This window comes from Seriola lalandi, unplaced genomic scaffold, assembly GCF_002814215.2.
Source record: "Seriola lalandi dorsalis isolate HSWRI2012SDOR001 ecotype SW California unplaced genomic scaffold, Sedor1 jcf7180002054954, whole genome shotgun sequence".
Classification (NCBI taxonomy): domain Eukaryota; kingdom Metazoa; phylum Chordata; class Actinopteri; order Carangiformes; family Carangidae; genus Seriola; species Seriola lalandi.
Genome location: NW_019525505.1, coordinates 1,874,959 through 1,896,262, shown reverse-complemented (window position 1 = coordinate 1,896,262; position 21,304 = coordinate 1,874,959). Strand labels below are relative to the sequence as shown.

The following is a 21,304-nucleotide window of genomic DNA, read 5'->3' as shown; positions in this document are numbered from 1 at the left end:
CTTTCTGTGAACAAGAGAGTCCAGATTCAACTGGTGGACTACATATTAATGTAAGAGTGAGCCCTCGGATGTATGGTGTTCACAGATGTATTTTCCAATCCACTAATACCAACACATTTGCTTGTCAAGTTTCATGTACATGTAAATGTCTAAAATGATCTGTACAGTTTCTTTGTGTTTATTTACAGATTGTTGAATATGTGTACACAGATAATCTGACATGGGTGGATTGTCTTAAAATTGTGTGTACGAGTTGTTTTTGAGCCTAAACCTAACCAAGCACTTACTAACTTACCATAGCATTGTCACAACACGAGAGGATCATCACTGATTTTTAACAGTTTATCTGAAATATGTCTCCTGCCACTTTACTGACCCATAACTACTGGTTGTATCAAAGGATGCAAACCACAGATATTGTTTATTATTATTATTATTATTATCATCACTGGAGGACTTGTTATTCATGGGCTATCTAACCTTATGTTTCCACTCTGAGATTCAGATCAATCTTTTCTCTCTTATTTATTATTTAGCACTTACACATTTATTTTTGTCAATTTTCATTTAGTGTAATTATTTAATTAGTCAATAGTTTATCTTGGATAATGTTCAAAATGTATATATTACACCTGCAAATGTACATGAATATGATTTTATAATCCTTTCTTACTATGAAACTGAGCACTGGTACAACACTTCACACAAGGCTCAGTAAAGCATATTTGATAAAAATGGTAGGACTTGTGGTTCCTGATCCAAACACTTGACGTTGGAAATATAAATATGTAGAAAATTGACTTTAAATCATTTAATATTTGGTCAATTTTCGTACATATGAAAATCTTCATACGTATTTGTAAATCTTTATTTTTATTTCTCCATATAGATGGTCTGTAAACGTTGGTTTAATTATTTGTACAATGATAGACAAAAAGATTAAGTGAAATAGAGGAATGTGTGCGTGCGTGCGTGCGTGCGTGCGTGCGTGTGTGTCAGACTGCAGCAGTGATAATTTATGCACGTGAGCATCAGGACCCCAGACGACTGTGCCTGCATGTAACTTAGGCGCCTGCCGTCTCGCCTGCTGCTCCTGCTTCCACATTTCTTTTCTCTTCAGGCAGCTGAGAGGAAGCCTCGGCCCAGGGCCCAGGCTATTCCCTTGTTGCCTTGGTGACATGGTCTCCTCTGTTTCCATGGTTATAAAAGGCGAAGAGAAGCAATGGCGACGGGGGGTTAGAGAGACTGACACTGGATATAAAAACAAATAGTGAAAGAGGGTGAGTGTCAGAATTTTAATTTGGAGTGAGAGAAAAGAGGAGGGAATTTGTAAAGGAAGAGAGAGAGAGGGAGTGAGGAGTGAATGATCGAGTCCGTTTAAAAGATAATGAAGAGAGGAAAGAAATAGAGTTGGAGAAAGAGAGGGGGAGGAGAGGGGGAGGCAAGGTTCAAAGAGGAGAGGGAAAGAAGGATGACTTTAACCTAAAGACGAGGGAGATCATGAAACAGAAAAAGAAAGAATGATTAAGAGAAGCACTGAAAGAGAGAGAGAAAGAAAAACAAAGAGAAACTGTCATGGAGGAAAACTGCAGCTCAGGTTGAAAGAGAGAGAACAAAACGGAGAAAAACTAAACGGAGTTTAGAAAAAAGACAAGATAAGATGGGAGGTGAAAAGACAAGTTAAGAAAGGTGATGTAGAGAGAAAGAGAGAGAGGGCTTTATACTGAAAGAAGAGAGAGAAACAGACTGATGGAAAGGGAGAGACAGTATGTGGATAGAGAGAGAGGTAAAAAATAAATAAAAGAGCAACAAGATGATGAAGACGGACAGAGGAGGTGTTTTATATGAGCTGGGATTCCTCAGTTCAAAGTCAGTTTTACTGAATATTTTAACCCACTTCCGACCTTCATCTGAGTCCAAATCACATGTGATGTTGTGCTGAACTTCCATAGAGTCTGGGAACTAGGAGACAGTTTTAAAAAGCAATGGCCAAAACTTAAAAGGCACAGGTCGACATATCCTGATTTTTACTCGCTATTATGACTCAAGCTCCATGAACACTAAATATTTCCCATAATGCAATTTGACAGTATCTCTTAGTCAGACTCTTCCTGTCACTTCTTTCCAACCCTGCACCCTCAGTTTGTAACCAGGCTTTCTGCTGAAGTGAAGCTGAAATACACGGATGATGTCATCTGAGTAATTTTGTCAAACTTGACCATGACTGTACTAACTTTTCATTGTTTTTACAACTGTGCTTCAAACTATTTAGAATTGCTTTTTTTTTTTAAATACCTATAATAGGAAATAAGTGTTTGTCAGTTCACACAGGGTTTGACATGTGATGTTTGTGTAAGGAGGATATAATCTAAATCACATTTACAGTTTATTGTTTTATAAATTGGATCAGAGTGACAGTGAGATATGTAAGAGAAATCAAAGACACATAGCTGAGTGAATCTAAAAAGGTTAAAGTCATTCGATCAAATCCAAAATACCGACCCTCTGTTTTCTAAATGAGATACTCATGTTAAAGTTTAGCTGCCACAAACCACTGACCTTGACTCTGTGCGTTACAGTTCATGTTTTTGGATTGGGCACGTCACATTGATTATCTTGGTTTCGACCATTCAACATTTATTATTCTGATGATGTTTTAGATATTTTAACTGCAGAACATTAGCATTTTAAACTGTAATTGAGTTTACAGCTATTTGTGAAAGTTGAGACTGTACGGCAAAAATCAGACTCTTCAAAGATTTGTATGAAAATTTATGTTTCTAAATAACACGATAATCCAAGTCATGCACATCTCACAATAATTTCATTCAGCTCTCCTGGGTATTTAGGGCGCTGAGCTGCTTTAACAGGCTGTAATTCAAACAAAAATGCAGGCGTGGATAATCAGATCATTGTTTGCTGTCAGAGATACCTTTAAGTTTTTGCTGTGGGGTAACACACAGGAACACAGAGGCTCAGAGATGGGTTGAGATGATGAACTCTGAATGTGAAGTATATCTGTTTTTAGCAAAGATCTCTATTTTCTTTCATTTTCCCTCTTCCTTTCTTCACCTGCCAGACTTCCTTTCCTTTCCTCATCACTGATTGGCTCTTGTTTTCACCCTTACCACACCTCGTTTACCTGATTGAGTTTACCTGGTCAATGCAACTTTATTTAAGGACTTAACTCATTCACTCTATTTCACCTTCACATTGGGTGACCAGTTTTGGTAAGAGAAGTTTCAGAATCTTTAATTCTTATAATTTATCTCTGTTAGTCTCTGAGAACTTTATTTGTCCTTATTTCTTGCAGAAGTACATAATGAGACTACTTTGATTTGTTGTGTTCACTTTAATCTTTAATCTTTACGTCTGTCCCTTCAGAACCAGCAGCCCATGTGTGTTCTCCCCTGCATGTTTAACAATACAGTTATTTGAGATTTGAAATTTGATTTGAGAATAAACCCTTGTCAGAGGATTGATGTTTCATGGCCTTTCTTCTTTCCATGCATCCTGATGCCCATGCTGATGGTTCACTTTTTCTGAACCTTCTGTTTTACACTGTGGGTGATTTGTCTGGAGCTCCTTGTTTTAAAGCTGAAGTTAGAAGGTGTAGCGGGGCCATGCTGCTGAGGCGTTGGTCCTGCTGATGTGTTGAGGACTGTATGTCCTTTTGGCTCACAGAGCACATTCATAGTGCAGCTGCACTCTGCATGACGGCACAGACGCACCACAACACAAACTAACACACACTCATACATACGTGCATGTGTACACACAAACAGAAGAGCACACGTTGCATGAACACAGTGAGAGTGACAGACAGAGACAAGAGGGAGAGATGACTCACTACACTGTCCACATTCATTTATCTTCAACAGCCACACTTTAATACACGTGCACACACTTAACTACTTAACTACTATTCACATTTCTACATTTACCATTAACACACATCATGAGGTGCTTAAAAATAAAACATGAATTCACTGAGTCAGGCCAAGCTTTAGTTTTCTGTAGTTTCCATTGTCCATCAGTAGGTTGGGATATAAAGGTTTCATACGATGACAGGTGGTGTCCTGTTGGCCCCTTGTGCTCTGTACAAATGTGCCACCTCCTTAATTTGTCATTGTAGCAGTTCACTAGTAAAAAATGTTAAAAAAGCTGTCTCTGCTGTAATCTGATATTATATTTATATAGAGTAAAAGATAAAACCTTGCGACCTTGAGAACAGGGTCACGCCAACCTCTGTCTGATTGATGAGTTGTGTCAGGAGGTTGCAGATGGCCACCGACCACATCTGCTGGTCTGATGTGCTTTTATTGTGAAAATGTGTGAATGTCTGTCAGCTCTGGATTCTCAAGGTGACCATTTGCAAAATTACTGGTAACATCTAAGACATATCTCTGGGGATCCTACAGTAATAAATTAAAACATTTCCCATAACCCTGTAGCAATCAAGCTCTGCTTTTTCACTGTTTTTACAGAAGATCATAAACATATTGTTTTGTGCTGTGAAGCGATTTGTCAGATTTCTGCAGCATGGAGGACATAGATGCTGCAAGCTTCTCTGTGATGGCCTCGCTTATTTATGTGTTTGGATGTTGATTCAGCACAAACAGGAAGGAGGGGAGGGAAAGGATATGATGTATGAACACTTGCTCAGTCCTTTAACCCATGATATGATAAATACAGTTTGTGCTGTCCTTGCCGGTTCAGTCGGTTTCTTTTCCCTTCTGTTTTATCGTCCAGGCACACACACACACACACACACACACACACACACACACACACACACACACACAGATGTGTGTGTGTGTGTGTGTGTGAGTGTTGAGGTGAAAGGACAAAACTAATGTTCTGTTTATGACAGAACATTAGTTTTGGATTATATTATCTTGAACATGTGTACTTAACAAAGTCACCCCTGACTGTAGCTACCTCAACTACAAAGTTAAGGTATACATATCAGAGAAATGGAAAGTGCATCTGGTAGAGGCTGAATCTGACATTGTGCTTCACTTTAAAGTCATATTTATGTGTCTCTATGGGATTAAATGACATAATCTCTAGACCATTTCAATGAGGCTGCTTTATGGGCTTTGACCTCAGGATGATCACATGCTGAGATTATCCACTGATGGCTGGGTTTTCACCCAGTGGGACTGGACAGACTTATGGGCAGATTCACCTAACATCAAATAATACAAGGCCTGTTCTTTTATATACCTCTGTTTCTGATATGAAATGTGCCCCAAGTGATTGCTTTTCTCCTGCTTGCACTCAGATTGGAACCAAGACTACAAAATCTCTTGTAAAGTATGAGTGGGTTTGTTGACCTAAACAGGCTTCCAGTTAGATTTTAAATATTTGAACACATACAGAATTAGCCTTTAGATGGCAGTGTACTCCATTAATTCAACTCACTCACAACCAAAACTCTTCAAACATACAGATACAGTGCAGGGTGGTATTCCTGTACAGGCTGCTGAAGTACGAGCAAAGTAAGCAGCCACAAAGAGAAAAATACAAATGTAAAGCTCTGTTCTGCCCCCCTGTTCTGATCTGATACTGGTATAAGTATCATGTGAAGTTCATTGGCCTGTTGTTATATTTAGTCTTTCTATTAAAAGGAAACTGTACTGAGTAGATACTGTTTATTTAATCAGTTTCAGTGGGTGCTTACTTTTCAGTGACTTTCTTCTATTCTCCAGATAAAACAGGTAACCATCTGTATTGGATGCAACTATATTTGCAGTGTAGCTTCATGTCTTACAAGCTATTTTCTATGTTACTAAGTGGTGGCACGCCATACGCTATGGGAGGACAGGCCTCAGCATGTGCTACAGCTAGGGCGGGTACAGATGACAAATCAAAGGAAACAACATGAAGTGTCAGTGAAGTGTTCAGCTGCCATGAACCACCAGAACATCTTCAGTGCTCCTTGGAATAGATTCTGGAAATGTCTGAACTCATGGAAGGATTACTGACCAGGCCTACTGGGCTTAGGCCCTATGTTTGAAATCACGATTAACATTTCATCACAAAAATTATGATAGAGATGTCAAACAGCTACACCTATGCATAAAATGATCACGGAGAGATGCAAAATGACCACAAAGAGACTTATGACAACTGCAAAGACATGCAACATGACCACAAAACATGCAGAATGACCACAGAGATGCAGAGTGACGACAGAGAGACACAAAATAACTGCAAAAAGATGGTAAACAATGACAAAGAGTTGCAAAAAAGACCTCAAAGACATTGAAAACGAATGCAAAAAGATACATGACCACAAATAGGCAAAAATATAACAAAGATAAACAAAATGTCGACAGAGAGACTTAAAACAACCGCACAGAGATGCAAATGACCACAAAAGATGCATAAAAGTAACAGTGTCCAGGAACGCATATACATACAAAGATACACAATCTTGAATCTTGACACCAAACTGAATGAAGGCATTTACTATATATTCCACGTTTTTCTCCTAAAGTATTTTGGGTTTTCCTGTAATTTAAATGTAAGCTACTTTATTTATTCCAAATTGGTAATTTTTTGAATTTCCAATTTAAAATGATTTATCATCCATTTACAACAATGCACTGAACGTGCAGTTGAATTATACAGTCACAGCAATATTTAAAAAAGGCTTTTATTTATCTTCGCCATTACTTCAGTCTGCAGTCGTTATGTTCGCCATGTTAGATTGGTCATTATTTACCAACATTCTTGACACCTGTTTCTTTGATAAATAAGCTGTATTATTTATTTATTATACAATAATATAAAAAGCCAAATAAAAACAAGACAAATAGGACAGGCATGTTTCCTTCTCTCACCAATTAACCACAGGAGTGATGAATTTCCAACCGCCATTTTTGGCGGTACGCAAATGGAAACCGTTGAAGATAATGTACATAGATATACAACAAGTTACCTCTGTGGTTAATTAGTTTAATGAATAACACACTAGAAAGTAATTGCATTACTGGTCATATTTTTAGGCTTGGCCATGGGGTTTAGGGTTTAACTAATGATCATCTCTCACCGAGCCTCGCCCACCATGTGGGGGCGCTACAACCCTAATTATCCAGCGGCTGCTCTGTAAAGCTAGCTAGCTTTCCCCGCCGGCTCTCCAAATTCCTGTGGCGGATGTTCCTGGCGTGGCCGGTAGAGAGGGATGGAAGACAGCCTCTGCAGGAAGATTCGCCGAGAAACCTGAGCAGAAGAGGGAAGAGAGAGAGGCAGAGAAACACACATACACACACACTCATACACAGACAGAGGACCGCAAAGCCTCGCACAGAAGCAGCCATTATTGGCTGGGAAGCACGCTGGGAGCTCGGGCGGCTCGCCTTGGATCCACAGGACGCCGACACAGTCTGGAATAGGAAGCCCGAGTCCGGATACGGTTTCGCCTGGAGCTCCGCTGACTTGGGGACGGAAACAGGCACACTGCCCCCCCCCCCCTCTACGGACAGTCAACTGGGGTGTGTAGGATATATTCCCTCCCTCTCTCTCTCTCTCTCACACACACAGGAGCTACAAAAAGCAGCAGTCACCGGGTGGAAGCCGATATCCAAGGAGGGACTGGTGGGAGACAACACACCGAGCGATGCGACTGTGTGTTCCCGCACACACGGCGATAATGGATAGAAATCATTCATGTAACCTTCATTCAAGTAGATACTTGCGTCTTTAACGTCCTACATTTTTACAAATACGCGCTTATTTCAGGTTTTTGCTGTCCTTTTTATTCTCTGAAGTATCCCTAAGGATTATCTAACCCGGCTTGGAAGTGAGCTCCCGGGCTTGTGGTGTGCGCCAATGCATCAAATTCACCAGTTTCTCACAAGGTGGTGTTGAATTGTGGACGCCAAGGGGAGACGGAGCAAGAGCGGGGGCTTGACGCGCAGCAGCGGACCGGGTCACTGCGGTAGTCTGCAGGCCGAACCCTCTCTACACGCAAGCCGGCTACAGAGCCACCATGGCTGGGTTCATACCGGGTCTGCTGCCGACAAACCATTCCCAGGAAAAGGAGTTCGCCCAGGCATACGAAGATGTGCTGGAGAGATATAAAGGTAACGCTGAAACTAGTCAATGTTCAAAACCTATGGATGTAAACAAATATTAGTTAAGTTTGAAATATAATTGCTAAGGCCAAAAATAAACAGGTCATTTACCGATGTCAGGATGAGGTGACTTAACTGTCTATCGCCCTTTGAGACACATTCATATGTCCTGGGAATATTAAAGGAATGTTCCAGTGTCCCTGTCAGTGGATGAAAGGAAAAGGATGAAAACACCTCAAACATGGGCCACAGAGTGTGTCTGAAAGTGTAAGTTGATCCTTGGGCAGACAGCCAGCCCAGTCTGCCAGTTTCATAATCTGGATTGTTTCATTGTTGATAATTTGGATAAACAAAGCATGGCTTCTAGCTCTGCCAAATTGTTGGCCTCCCTCTGAAATGCACTGGGTAGGGGCAAATTGCACACCCTGACTCCCTTGTAATCACTTGTGTGCTTTTGAGACACCAGAGGAAGCAGTTTTATGAAGTCCCCCCCCCCTCCTGCCTGCCAGCATCAGGGAATTTTCCCCACATAGCTTCGTGTTTCGCCTTGTGTTTTCTGTTTGTCTTGTAAATATCAAAGCTGCTCCTCTGCAGTGGAAAGGTTGACTTTGTCTCTGATGGGGTTTTAAAACACTTTAAGATGAGAAAACAAAACTGCTCAAACCGAGTGGTGCTTGCTGGGCCACTGCCATTCACTTTGTGTGCGCCTGGTATTGTTACCCCCTGCAGCAGTGGCCTTACCACCAGCACTGAGACTCGCCGTTTTATAATCCCAGAGACAGGGGTGCTTTAAAAATGAATGCCTCTACTGAAATTGACTGTGGTTGGGAGGGGGTGGAGTGTGTGTGTGTGTGTGTGTGTGTGTGTGTGTGTGTGTGAAGGAGAGGATGGGGGTGCAGAGAGCCAATAGACTCAGGTCACATCTGTGATGCTGGCGCTGATGAAAAGGAGGTGGTTTTAATTATTGATCATTATAATGAAACTAAACTCCTTGGGGTTTGGGACTAAGCTTCTGTGTGTTGCCGGCGAATGTGTGCACATGTGTGACTGTGGGATATGAGGAGGTTCATGTCAGCACTTCTTTAATCCTCCAACGTCAAGTACCTGTACAACCAATTTGTCTAATCACAGAAGGAAAATCCCCTTGGGAGATCATTTCAGTGACAGTTTGTAGCATCTTTGCTATGGCAACACTTTGCCCAGTTCTTGTGATTTGCAGACCCTGGATTAAGCCTTCTGACCAAGAAAAGTGAAAACATGTGGCTCTGAATAGTATTACCCATAACTGGAATCTATCTAGGCCAAAATATGCCGACATCCTCTGTGTATCTCCTGTATAACCCATCTGTCACGTCAAGTTTTTGGCCCTAATATTAGTCGCTTTCTGCTGCAGCAGGCAGTTTGCTCGGGGCATAACAAGAAACAGTGTTAAATTAGGTTTGCAATACTTTCCTTTGATTCATAAAGAACTTTCAGGCACTGAATGTATTGTTTAATGTGACAAATTGCACTCATAACTCAGACTGGTTAAAATAGAAGCTGTCAGACCCAAGTCTGTATTTTATTGATGCGCAGGGACTTGTGTTTATATGTTTGACATTAATAATTATTTTAATGTTAAAATAAATCTGAATGGTAAAGGTGTTTAAGTTCCTCAGGAGGCTGTATGACCTCCATTAAATCTCTCTTGGTCTTTTTATCTCACACAGACTCAGGAGCACGCTAAATCAAGAATGGCTTTACACTTAGCACACAGGCAGAACTGCAGTCCATTTCTCAGCCAATGATTGCTCTCCATTTAAAGTGCCATTTGTCGATCGCAATCACTGTTCAGTTTTATCTGTGAGCAGAATTGCTTTACTTTGGTAAATATATACGGCATTAGACGTGATGTTTCTCATGAGGGAGGCCATTAAAGGACGGACACATAAGCACATTGATTTAAGTAGAGCTGGACATGGGCCTCTCAGGCCTCTTGGACCATTAGAACTGTCAACACATAATGGCGTTGAAGTCCCAAACTGATCATAGGTCAGTGCACTCCAACTCTGGCACTTCTGCTCCTTTATTTGGCAGGTGCAATCAGTATATAGAAAGTTGTTTTTGTAAACTCAGTGCAGGGATAGACTCAGATCTGCTGTTTCATTAGTGCCAGCACATGTAGTGCAGGTTGATAGAAGGTCACTGGTTCTTCTCTCATTAAATCCAGAACCTTTACAGCGTACCATATTACTGTATGTGTTGTACATCGCCTCGAAAACTGTTTATGCGGTTTGTTTGTAATAAGCCAAGCTACAGTGAAGTATTCTGACTTTTTAAAACTTTTGTGGCTCTTAAAATCATTACAGTTGTTATAGAATTGTCACAAAATGTGCCTGTAACCAGCGATTTATTTCACGATCAGTTATCAGTTATTTCATGATTGAATAATGTCAGACATCCAGCACAAGATGCCAGATCCAACAGTAGAGTCTTCAGTTTGTTTGACTCACCTAAAGCAAAAAAAACAAAAACAAATATTGGGCAATTTAAATGATGAGAAATAGAAAAAAAACTCAAACTTGTCGTTAAATTTTTTTTTGAAGCTGTAGCTTGATAGATAATTATCAAAAGTAGTCAACTGATACATTTTCTGCAATTTTGTTAATAGATTAGTTGATAAACGGTTTACTCTCTACCAGATTTTTACCTTTGTCATTAGGCAGGTTGAGGAATAAGTGGTGTTGGACAGTGATTAGTTTGTAAATAGGTACATTTTTGTTGATTTTTGTTTTTTATAGTATTGATACAGTGTGCATCTATTACAGTAGGAGAATGTGTTGGAGACATGACCCACTAACTTATAACCCCGAGCTCTGTCTGCTACAGTGGGATATCTTTGGGGATGATCTGTGTTTTCTGCAGCTTTTGGAGCTGGACCTCTGTGTTCTGTTAGACATCAGCTCGTCTCCCTCGTCAGTGCTATAATGAGGCTGTAACCCTAGAGGACGTGTCCTGTGTCCTCTGGATTCTCTCCACCACAATAGGACTTGTGCTGTAATATGTCACTGTCTAATCATGTTTTGCTCTTTGAAGGCTGGTAGCGGCAATAGCACGTCAAGTGTCATGGATGATATCAAATTCACTCCTGTCATTTTGTCATTCATTGTTCTTCTTCTTTCTTTCCCTCCCTGATTCTCATATGCTGCAGTAAACTTGACCTCATAACTATTACCCTGTTTATATGGGTGTGTGAGTTTTCATTGCTCTGTCAGCTGTGTGTGAGTCACTTGTAGCAGTTGTCAGGAAGAATAGACGGAGAAATGTGAACTTGGCGTTGTGCTTGTGGCATCACTTGACTGAAATTGGACCGGCGACATTTGATACAGTTTAAATCATTCACCAGGGTGGTGGAGTGTTTTTGTCTGCGTTTATTCTTTAGTGTGAAGTTGTGCTTGTGTGTAACGGTGCTGTGTAACAATGACAGGAAATCTAAAGCAACTGGGACAGGGTAATATATGGAAAAACACTGGGACCTGACTAAGAAACACACACACACACACACACACACACACACACTGTCTCTTAGTCAGTGGAAAACCAGATGGTTTCAGGCAGATTGACAGCAACATTATATTTACTCTAGTAGCTCCATAATTTTTATGTAGCAAGCAGCACAGTATGGATTTCTTGTCCTGTGCTGTTTGGTTTTCTTTAGTAATCCTAATAACATTTAGATAAGCTTAGGAGCATCTTAAAATGCACCATGTTCATTACATCACAGCAGGTAAAACTTCAGTCTTTCAGAGCCAAATATAAGTCAGGAAACTTGGAAGGAAACAGAACAATCAGACATTTAGAAGAACAAGATGGTCAGGAAACCCACAGCCATAACTTTGCCCTTTACAAATATAGACAATAGGAAATGTGTATGTATCTGAGCTGTTAGATCCCCAGTAATATACACTGATAAGCAATTACTTTTAATTTAGTCTTATAGTCCTAAAAATCCAATCAGTTTCAGTTTGGTTTGCCTTCTCTCGTGTATTCTCTGTCTGGATAAAATCCATGTCTTAGGAAAACTGAGTCGTCTGTATCCTGTGTAGAGTGTGTGTAGTCTTGGTTGAGTGTGTGTGTGTTTGTTTAATCAACAGGGTTAACATTGCTGCAGATCTTTGGCTGAGGATGGCATCACGATGTTCCCTCTGTATGCTTAACACCTCTAACTCATCAGTCAGTCTACAGGCAGTGCCAACTTCTAGCAGCTCAGTGGGTGTGTGTCTGTGTGTGTGTTGACCCTATAGGCTGGTATGTGGCAGTGAAGCAAACGTTCTCTGTGGCTTTTTCAGGACTAATCTTTTACTGTGCTGCTTTAAAGGCACACACAAACTTACACACTCTTTAATTGTAAATGAGCTCTGACTTTCACTCTATTTGGCTGCAAAGGCCTTTTATTTTCATTATAGGTCAAACTTACGCTCTGAGAGCTCAACGCACCTTAAGAAAACGCATACAAACAGACAACACAAACAACAAGACAAACACATATGCTGCAAATACTCACAACACAACCAAATACACAAACATGCTGCAAATACACGCAGCACAGCGGAAGTGACGTTATAATAAACCAAACAAACTGACCTTTAGCTCACTTTCCAACACCACTAACAGGCAGCCGATTCGCCGTCTTCATACCTTCAAAAGTCAGGAAGCGTTGAACAACAAGTGCGCCTGAGCCAGGTCCGTCACTTTTTTGTATCCCCTGGAAACACTTCCGTTGTGCTGCGCGTATTTGCAGCGTGTTCGTGTATTTGTTTTTGTTGTGAGCATTTGCAGCACGTGATGTCAAATTGATGAAAATGTTTTCTCAAGTTGTTTGTCTTTTGTCTGTTTGCATGTGTTTTCTTAAGTTGAGCTCTCAGGGCCACTGTGCAAACTGCAGATTACAAGAACAGATTTTATGTTTATCGTTTTATCTGGAAAATGCTCATCACAATACCCCAGAGCCTGACCAATAATCCAAACACAAACACAGCATTTCATAATAAAAGTCAACTCGTGTTTCACCAGTTAAATTCTTTTAATGTGAAGCTGCAGCAGCAGGAAATGTTCAGTTTGCATTTGCAGCAACTTAATGCTGCATTTTTCGCGGAAATGTGTCCACAGTCACTCAGTCCATAATACTGAAAAAATGTTGCAATGCTCCAACACTCACACATTCAGAGGTCAGTGACCCAGAGGGAGACACAGGAAGTTCACACAGTGTCAGAAGGCGTTTGGAGTTGAGTGTTTGCTGATGTCCCATGTTTTCATGGACTACAGGAAGTGGCAGGCCGGTGCAGGCCAGCTCTTCCTGTCTTTTCAGATTTGTGTTTGTACCTGCCTCTCCGATTCTCCACACGCCACGGACATACAAAGGACGCCTGTGCTCCTCCAGCAATCTCATGAATCCTATTAAAGTGCATCTGTTGCTGCTTTGAATGTGCCATCTTTAACTCAGCTGCCTCCCTGTCATGTTTCCTGTCTTTGTGCCTCTGCCTGAGAAACATCACACTTCTGGACCAATGTGACCCCATTAGTGGAAAAATTAGACCTCGAAATGTCGATATTAGATGGTGGGCAAAGTTTGGAAAATAATTTTTCACCTCTCTAACTGGTTATTGGCTAATTAATCTCATGCTGGAGGAAAAAAAGGAAACATTAATGAAGAGGGAGAGGATGAAAACACTGAAAAGGAGTTAGAAATACAGAGATGGAGAGCTGTAGTCACAGGAGAGGAAGAGACAGGAAGTATAAAGAAGCAGGATGTAAAATAGAAGACAAATCAACTTAAGTGAATATGAGAGAGAAGTGAAAGATGTAACTGCAGGGTGAAAGAGATGAAGGTAGACACTGAGGGAGGAGAGGGGCAGGCAGACATGCGAGCTATTGGCTGGTCCCAGAGTTGGATCATTACAGCTGGATTTTTCCACGTGGCCTAGTTTTTCCCTTCCAGCTCCCTTGCTCCTGCTCTCCTCTCACAGTAGATCTCTGCCCGCAAGAACACCTCTCTCCTCCTCCTCCTCCTCCTTTATCTCTCCACAATCATTCCTCTCCGTCCTCTAGCACAATCTCTGTGTTTGTCTCTCAGATCACACCCTGAGTCTGTGCTCAAGACTTTTTTCATCAGTCATTATATGACTGAGTAGATGCAGAACAGTTACTTTTTTGAGACATAGGTCCTCAGTTAGTTTCCAGATCATCAGTTACTTTGTTGTAGTTAAAAGCTTTTAATAATATGTTGGATATGGCATTTTGTAATGAAACTTGTAATATTAATGATCTCTTTACTGCTGTTTCATTTGCCCTTCTCTGTCTTCTCTGACCCTCTGTCCTTTCTCAGTATTGATTTTTTTTTCCTTCTCTTGCCGTCTCCGTTGTCTTCACATTCTCACTTGCTTTATTTCATTACCTTCCAATTATTGAGCTCTGTCCCTATCCCTCCCTCCTCCCCTCCTTGTTTTCCCGTCTTCCCCGCGTTACTTCCTGTTTAGTCACAGCCTCCAGAGGCACCTGACTCTGTCGGCAGGAAAACCAAACGCTGTCAGAGCGGCAGCAGGGAAAACCAAATGCCGACCGAGCTAGAACGCCTGCACTGCTGCTCATAGAGAGAGAGAGAGAAAGAACGAGAAGGGGGTGTCAGTGTCAGGGAAATCAAACGCTCCCAGGGCTCTGGGCTATGCTGGGAGGCCCCTCCACCCTGCTGAGCTAAAAATTGCTTGTTATTAATGCATTAAAAATGGACACTAGAGAGTCTCAAAGAAGTAATATAGAGCATCAGAGCGAACGTTTAAAATACATCATTTTAATACTAAAAGAAGCTCATTAGTTAAATGGAAAGGAAGTGAATGTTTCTAATATGTTTGTGATAATACGGTGTAGAAACATGGTTTAAACTTTGTTAGAATCTGTAGACTCTCCACTTCCCCTTACATATTCTTGTGAGATCATACGTGTGTCAGAGCCTCTGAAATTTTTGTTCGACTCAGTAATATTACAGAATTTCATTTTATTTTCCATTTATCAACTATTGTACTCATATATCGCACAATTATCATCCTATAGACTTTGGTAAACCCATTTCAAGCACCAAAACAATTCACCAACATCAGTAAAGGTAAAATGCACGTAGACCTCAGAGGGTTAAATTCAACTCCAGGGGAAAAATATCCAGAACAGTCATTTTAATTTCCATATCACTGACAGCAAAAGTATGAGATAAAGGAAGAGGCATACTACTCCCTCAGAGCATCACACACAATTACAGAAGGGGGGAGGGTGTCGTTTAGTGCTCATTTTTATAGTAGCAGACGTTTACAGTGAACACATGTAAAATAAAAGAGGGAGAAAACAGAAAAATAATTCAGTTACTATGACGCCCAGCTGAACAGAAAAACACTGCACTGAATCAGATCTGTCTGGTACTGGTGTCCTGCATTCTCCACATTTTAGCTTCATATGCAGTAAATCTGTCAATGTGATTCCTCCCCTCCCCCTTTCCTCCATGCTGCCCCACCCTCTCTTTTTACCCTCTTTTTACCCCGTTACTGTTCGCAGCAGTTCTCTCTGTAGCCCTCAGGGTTCTTGCATAACCAGCACCCAGCTGATTTTTAGGAAAGTAATCAATGAGCTTCATTGTGTTTGTGCGTGTGTGTGTGTCAGGGGAGAAAACCCAGCTGAATGGTCGTGAGGGCTGCAGCCAACAAGTGTGAAATATTTGCTCCAACATATAAATGTGTGTGTGTGGTAACAGTGACCCTCTCTTCTCTCAGCAGCTCACAGGGCCTGTATTCACGACAGACCGTAACAGTTAAGGCTGTGTGGCCGAGAAACATCTTTTAAACTGATTTTGAGTGTTGTGTGGCGTTTGGTGAGTTTGCTGTGATACAGCGGAGGAAGCAGAGGACTGTTTGTCCCGTCTCTGCCGGTGCTTCCTGGATGTTGAATGTAATCGCTGAAAAAGGGGGAGGAATCTCTGGCTGTGTGTGTGTGTGTGTGTGTGTGTGTGTGTGTGTGTGTGTGTGTGTGCGCATTCATTTATAAGAAGGAAAAAATAGGTCAAGATTATCAGTAGATGTTGCCATGCATGATATCACTGTGTATGTGTGTGTGTGGATGCTCTGCAGGATTCTTGGAGCTGTGCCTTGACTTCAGTCAATAATAATTCTCCAGAAACAGGAGGAACACACTGTTGTTACTGTGACCTCTGTCACAGACACGCACACACACACACACACACACAGTCACACAGTTGAATTATGTCCACATTAATCTGGCTAAATTTGAAAAGACATCTTCCTTACACTAAGCCAGCATTTTTTAGACAGTATATTTTTCTAAAAAAAGAACTGCTGTGTAAAAACAGTGCGGATACATTTGAAAATGCTTGTGTTTGCATTTTAGGATGGGAAGCCAGCTTTCTGTTGCCTCTAACCGACTCTGTGAAATCTCAATAAATCTTACTGCACAGTTTACAGCTGAAACTAATCAAACAAATTTTCACTATTGATTAATTTGCAAAATATTTTATAGATTTTTGTGTAAAATGTAAGAAAATACTGAAAAATGCTATAATTTCAGTTGATTATTCATGATGAGTTTTTGTTTTATGCGACCTACAGTTGCCAATGAGATTCAGTTTTGTGTCATTTATGACAAAGAGAAGCAACAAATCCTCACATTTAATAAGCTGAAACAGAGAATATTTGAAACCATTAATTGAAACATTTTCTGTGTTTGTTTAATTGACCAATCCTTGCAGCTCTACAGCTGTTGTCATTAACCTGTGGTGATGATTATGTTGTGATTTGATCAGCAGCACAGTTCAGCAGTGAAGGAATCGCTGTGTCGGGTTAATAAGTGGCATCTATAAGCAGTGAACAAATAGCTTTTTACTGCTCGTTCAGTTTGACGAGTTAAAAACAGGAAAATATATTAATGAGAACAACAAAATCATGAGAGGGAGGAGATGCTGCAGAGGTTAAACCAGCTGAGACACAGCAGAGTGACTGCACCATGTCTGTCCCACTCCTCACCAGATGTTGTGCAGTTTTGCTGTCAGAGATTTTGTCTTGGTTGTGTTGCAGTGTGGACAGATGTCTTTACAAAAACAACTTTAAAACACTTGTGTTGACGCACTTTGTTTTCACACACTAACAGTGTCTTCAATTATTGTGAATGTAGTCTTGAATAGAGATGTCATCCTTATTTTTTGCTTGTGTGTGTGTGTGTGTCTGCGTGTGGGTGTGTATGAGGGATGTAAATGCAGCAGGGCTGTCAAGATGAAGTAAGATAGGGGAGAGAGATGGAGAGAAACAGTTAATGAATTAATCATGGGCGCTGCTCTACAAGCAATATAGGGGACAGTGGTTAGTCTGCTGCCTGCATCGATTGCACACTGCTGCAATTGGAGGGAACACACACACACACACACACACACACAAACACACACACACACACACACCCTAGGTCTTACAGCTCTGTCCCCTATAGGTCATCATCTGTATGAAGGGTATACTGTATCCTCTCTCTGTGTCACCTTCCCTCCTCCACAATAAGAGTCAGTTTTTGGCCTTTTGGGAAAAGCTGAAATATTCTTTGGTTGTTAATTCACAGATTAGCTCGTGTTTTTTTCTGTCCCAGAGTGAGTGAATGAGGCAAAGCTAAGCCTCTAACGCCAATTCTGTCTTTCAAGATTGATCTCATCCTCTGACTCTCCTTCATTTCTCACCCTCTTCCCTTTTTCTCTCCCTCCAGATTTATTTTCATTACCTCCCTTTTTTTTTTTTTTTTTTTTTTTATACATCTCCTCGTCTCTGCTTGTTCATATCCATTAGCCTGGTTCATTTTGTTCTTAATCATCAACTCCCTCACCTCCTCAGCCCATCTCCTCAAAGTTAATTTTCTAATGAACGCAGGAAGCTGCTGCTGGCCGAGGAAGGTAAATCTATACCTCCTCTTGTCTCTCCATCATCCTGTCATTCACATAGATGACATTCAGTCAGTCTGTATCCTGCTGAGATGGAGGAGAGGATGCTATAGGAGGGACAGTGGTGTGAATCACACTGTCCACATGTTTAAATAATGCTTTAATTACATGTAGGTATGTAGTTATTTAATATCTTTTATTCTGTGTGGCTGCCTGTAAGGAATTTCACACAGCTCAAAACTTGATGCATAAAACCTTATCAGGTTTTGGGACATGCACAGACATATACAGGTGAATAAAAACAAAATGGAAAAGTGGGACAAATATTGATATATGGCAGTGTAACAGATGATATATTTGCTTCTTCTTTCTTTCTTTTAAATCAGTTTAGTCTGCTTATCTTTCTTTTATGTGTGTGTGTGTGTGTGTGTGTGTGTGTGTGTGTGTGTGTGTGTGTGTGTGTGTGTGTGTGTGTGAGTTTTTCATTGTTTTTGAGTCATGCTGAGTTGTTGAAATATGAGGAAAAGTTACTATGCAACAAAAAGCACAGGGACAGAGAGTGATGGCTGCAGGAGGTAGGAGTTGGCTGATATGAATTTTCATTGAAATATTAACTTGCTTCTTCTCGGCTCATTGTCAAGATACTGTAGAGTGTTTCAAATTAAAATGGCAGAGCCTGTACATGTTCATTTGAATCCAGGGTCAGATAATGAATTTCCAGTTCAAGATCTTTTCACTAATACAGTTTTTCAGTCTTGTTTAGGTGAACTTACTATTCAAGTATCCATGGCTGAAGAGGTGATGCATGTATACTGTAGATACACACACACACTCTTTTTTTCTCCAAGCTTCCTAATAACTGTGTGAACTGTCGTTCGATTGGACGTGACTGACAGTGTTCGGCTCTTAAATCTCGTGAGATGAAAGGATGCGCTGAGTGGCTGTGAGTGTCGACCCCGACTTGTGACTGCGAGAGACACAGGGTGACTTTTAATCTGCTCCAATTCCTTCAGCCTGTGACTCTCAGCTGACTGCACACTCACTGTGGGACACTGGGTTACACACACTTACACACACACAGGTACACACTGCACTCACACACACACACACACACACACACACACACACACAGAGGAAACACAGCAAGGAAGGTGGATGCTTTCAAAAGAGTTAATGTGGAGGGGTGTGTGTATTCAAATCTATAAGTATCACACATAAATCACTAACATATTTACTCCCCTACTCAAACAGCTAGTAGATCGTTCTAGTGGTTCCTAACCCTGCAAAGGGTTATAAGGGAAATATAGATATATTTTTTGGATGTTTTTTTTTTTTTTGACCCAAAAAATGACTTAAATAACAAGAAGACAAAACGATAAACACAGATCAAACCCAACACAAACAAGTCACACTAAAAAAAACAAATACACAAAATTACAATATCAATTAGGCTTGACAACTTCAATAATATATGAAAGGATAAAATAGATAAATAAGAAAACAAAACAAAGGCAAAATAATTCAGATTCTGTATTAAATAATTTTTATTTTGTAATTTTTACTTTTTTCGGCTCGACACACTCACGACCTGCCTTCTACTTCAATAGTAGTTCAGTGTCATTCTCCTCATTTTTACTTAATTTCTTGTGACTAACTGGAACATCAGTAAACAGTAGTTTATATTAAGGAGCCACAGCTGGAAAAGGCTGGGAACTACTGGATTCTTTTCCAAACTGACTGACCGAAAATTAATCCACAATAATTTGATGATGAATGATTTATCAGGCAAAAATTATTCACTGACTCCTGCTTTTCAAATTTGAGAAAGTTGCTTTATTTTACAACAGAATATTACAACAGATAAATTAATATCTTTGACTTTTGGACTTTAGTCCGGACAAAAATAACTTCTAGACGTGGCTTTGAGCAACAGGCAACTTGTGATGGACATTTCTTGCTTTTGTCTCACATGATAAAGATAATAATAACTTTACTGATATAGCACTTCATACACTTCTACATCAACAGTTACAAAGTGCTCTACAAGAAAAAAGTGAAACCAAATAAAAGAAAAATCCAAAGTACCTGGGTGTAATAAAAAGAGCAGAACAGTATAAATAAAAACATCTCAAATCAACATTATGTAAAAAGATCTGACAGTAAGTGAAAAGAGGCAATAAAATATGTAAAACAATAATTAGGGTTAAAACAATAGAAGTACATAAGACTGTTAAGACCATTTTCTCTGTTGTAGTCTGATGCCTTTTCTCAGGGACCTTCTTACACTCCACACTCCATAAGGCTTCTGTTTATGTGTTTGTTTGTGTGTCTGTCTGTGTGTGTGTCTGTCCGTGTGTGTGTGTGTGTATGTGTGTGTGCGCTCGTGCGTGCGAGGTGGTGTGAGGATTTGCTATTCAAATCAGGCTGTGACGCTAATCTGGTCCATCCTGGCGGGACGTCATACAGGCAGCCCCCCCAGCAGGCGCCGAGTCCTAATCCCATTCATCCACTTTACTACACCAACGCCGTGGCAAGGAACCAGGACACCCCCGTCACAGTGGACTGGTCCATTCCCTCACATGTGTCCAGCGTCAGGTCACTACCACTGATGCCACTCTTACGGGGGGGTTCACTGTGGTTCTTATGTAATTCAGCGTGGCACTGACATCATGGAGTAGTAGGAAGTGTGGCCTTTGATTGGATTTTTGGATGAATATAAAGCTGATTGTCTTTTAGAGAGATGTAATATGACTATCTAACAGATGCCGTCATGATAATAAGCAGTAAATTGAGCCGTATTACTACAGTTGAATGTGTCTTCTCACTCTCTGCTGTAATGTTCCAACATCGTGGTAATCGGAGCTGCACCTGAAAACACTGAACCTCCCTCACTATTGCTATAATCAGGTTGCAGTATTTTAAGTGTCTGACTTTTTAGCGCAGAGCTGTTGAAAAATCCCAACAATCCCCCTTTAAGCTTCTTGTCTTTTTTGTGTCAGCACTAAAGTCCTCCTCCTTCGCCTCCTCCCACCTCTTCAGAGAACATGAGGGATTTTTAAGGTGGTGTGAATAATAACATGAGAATTTTATTAGTGTTTCCGATAGGGCCTCTTAAATCATGGCTCCCAAAGAGGTAACTAGCCTCTTTTAAAGGGGTTATAAAGCTCTGCCAGATTCTTTCTAAATAATGTCAGTGGCTTTACTGTTAGCATTTGCTTTTATAGTTTTATTTGAGTCATTATTTTCACCTGTTCAGCTTCAGTAATGTTCC

The 21,304-nt window shown here is 40.6% G+C and overlaps 1 protein-coding gene across 16 annotated transcripts in view; it reads left to right on the top strand.

The window, feature by feature from the left end:
• Positions 1 to 21,304, top strand: part of macf1a (microtubule actin crosslinking factor 1a) — a 233,408-nt gene that overhangs the window by 17,616 nt on the left and 194,488 nt on the right. Inside the window, exon 1 of one of the 16 annotated variants that reach the window (XM_087170600.1) lies at positions 7,330 to 8,093. The exons of 13 other annotated variants lie outside the window; for them this stretch is intronic. In XM_087170600.1, coding sequence (XP_087026726.1) covers positions 8,000 to 8,093 — 94 coding nt within the window. In that variant the 5' untranslated portion in view covers positions 7,330 to 7,999. Of the gene's footprint in view, positions 1 to 7,329; positions 8,094 to 21,304 lie in introns of those variants that run through there. 2 more of the 16 variants (XM_087170607.1, XM_087170609.1) reach the window with 2 other exon arrangements.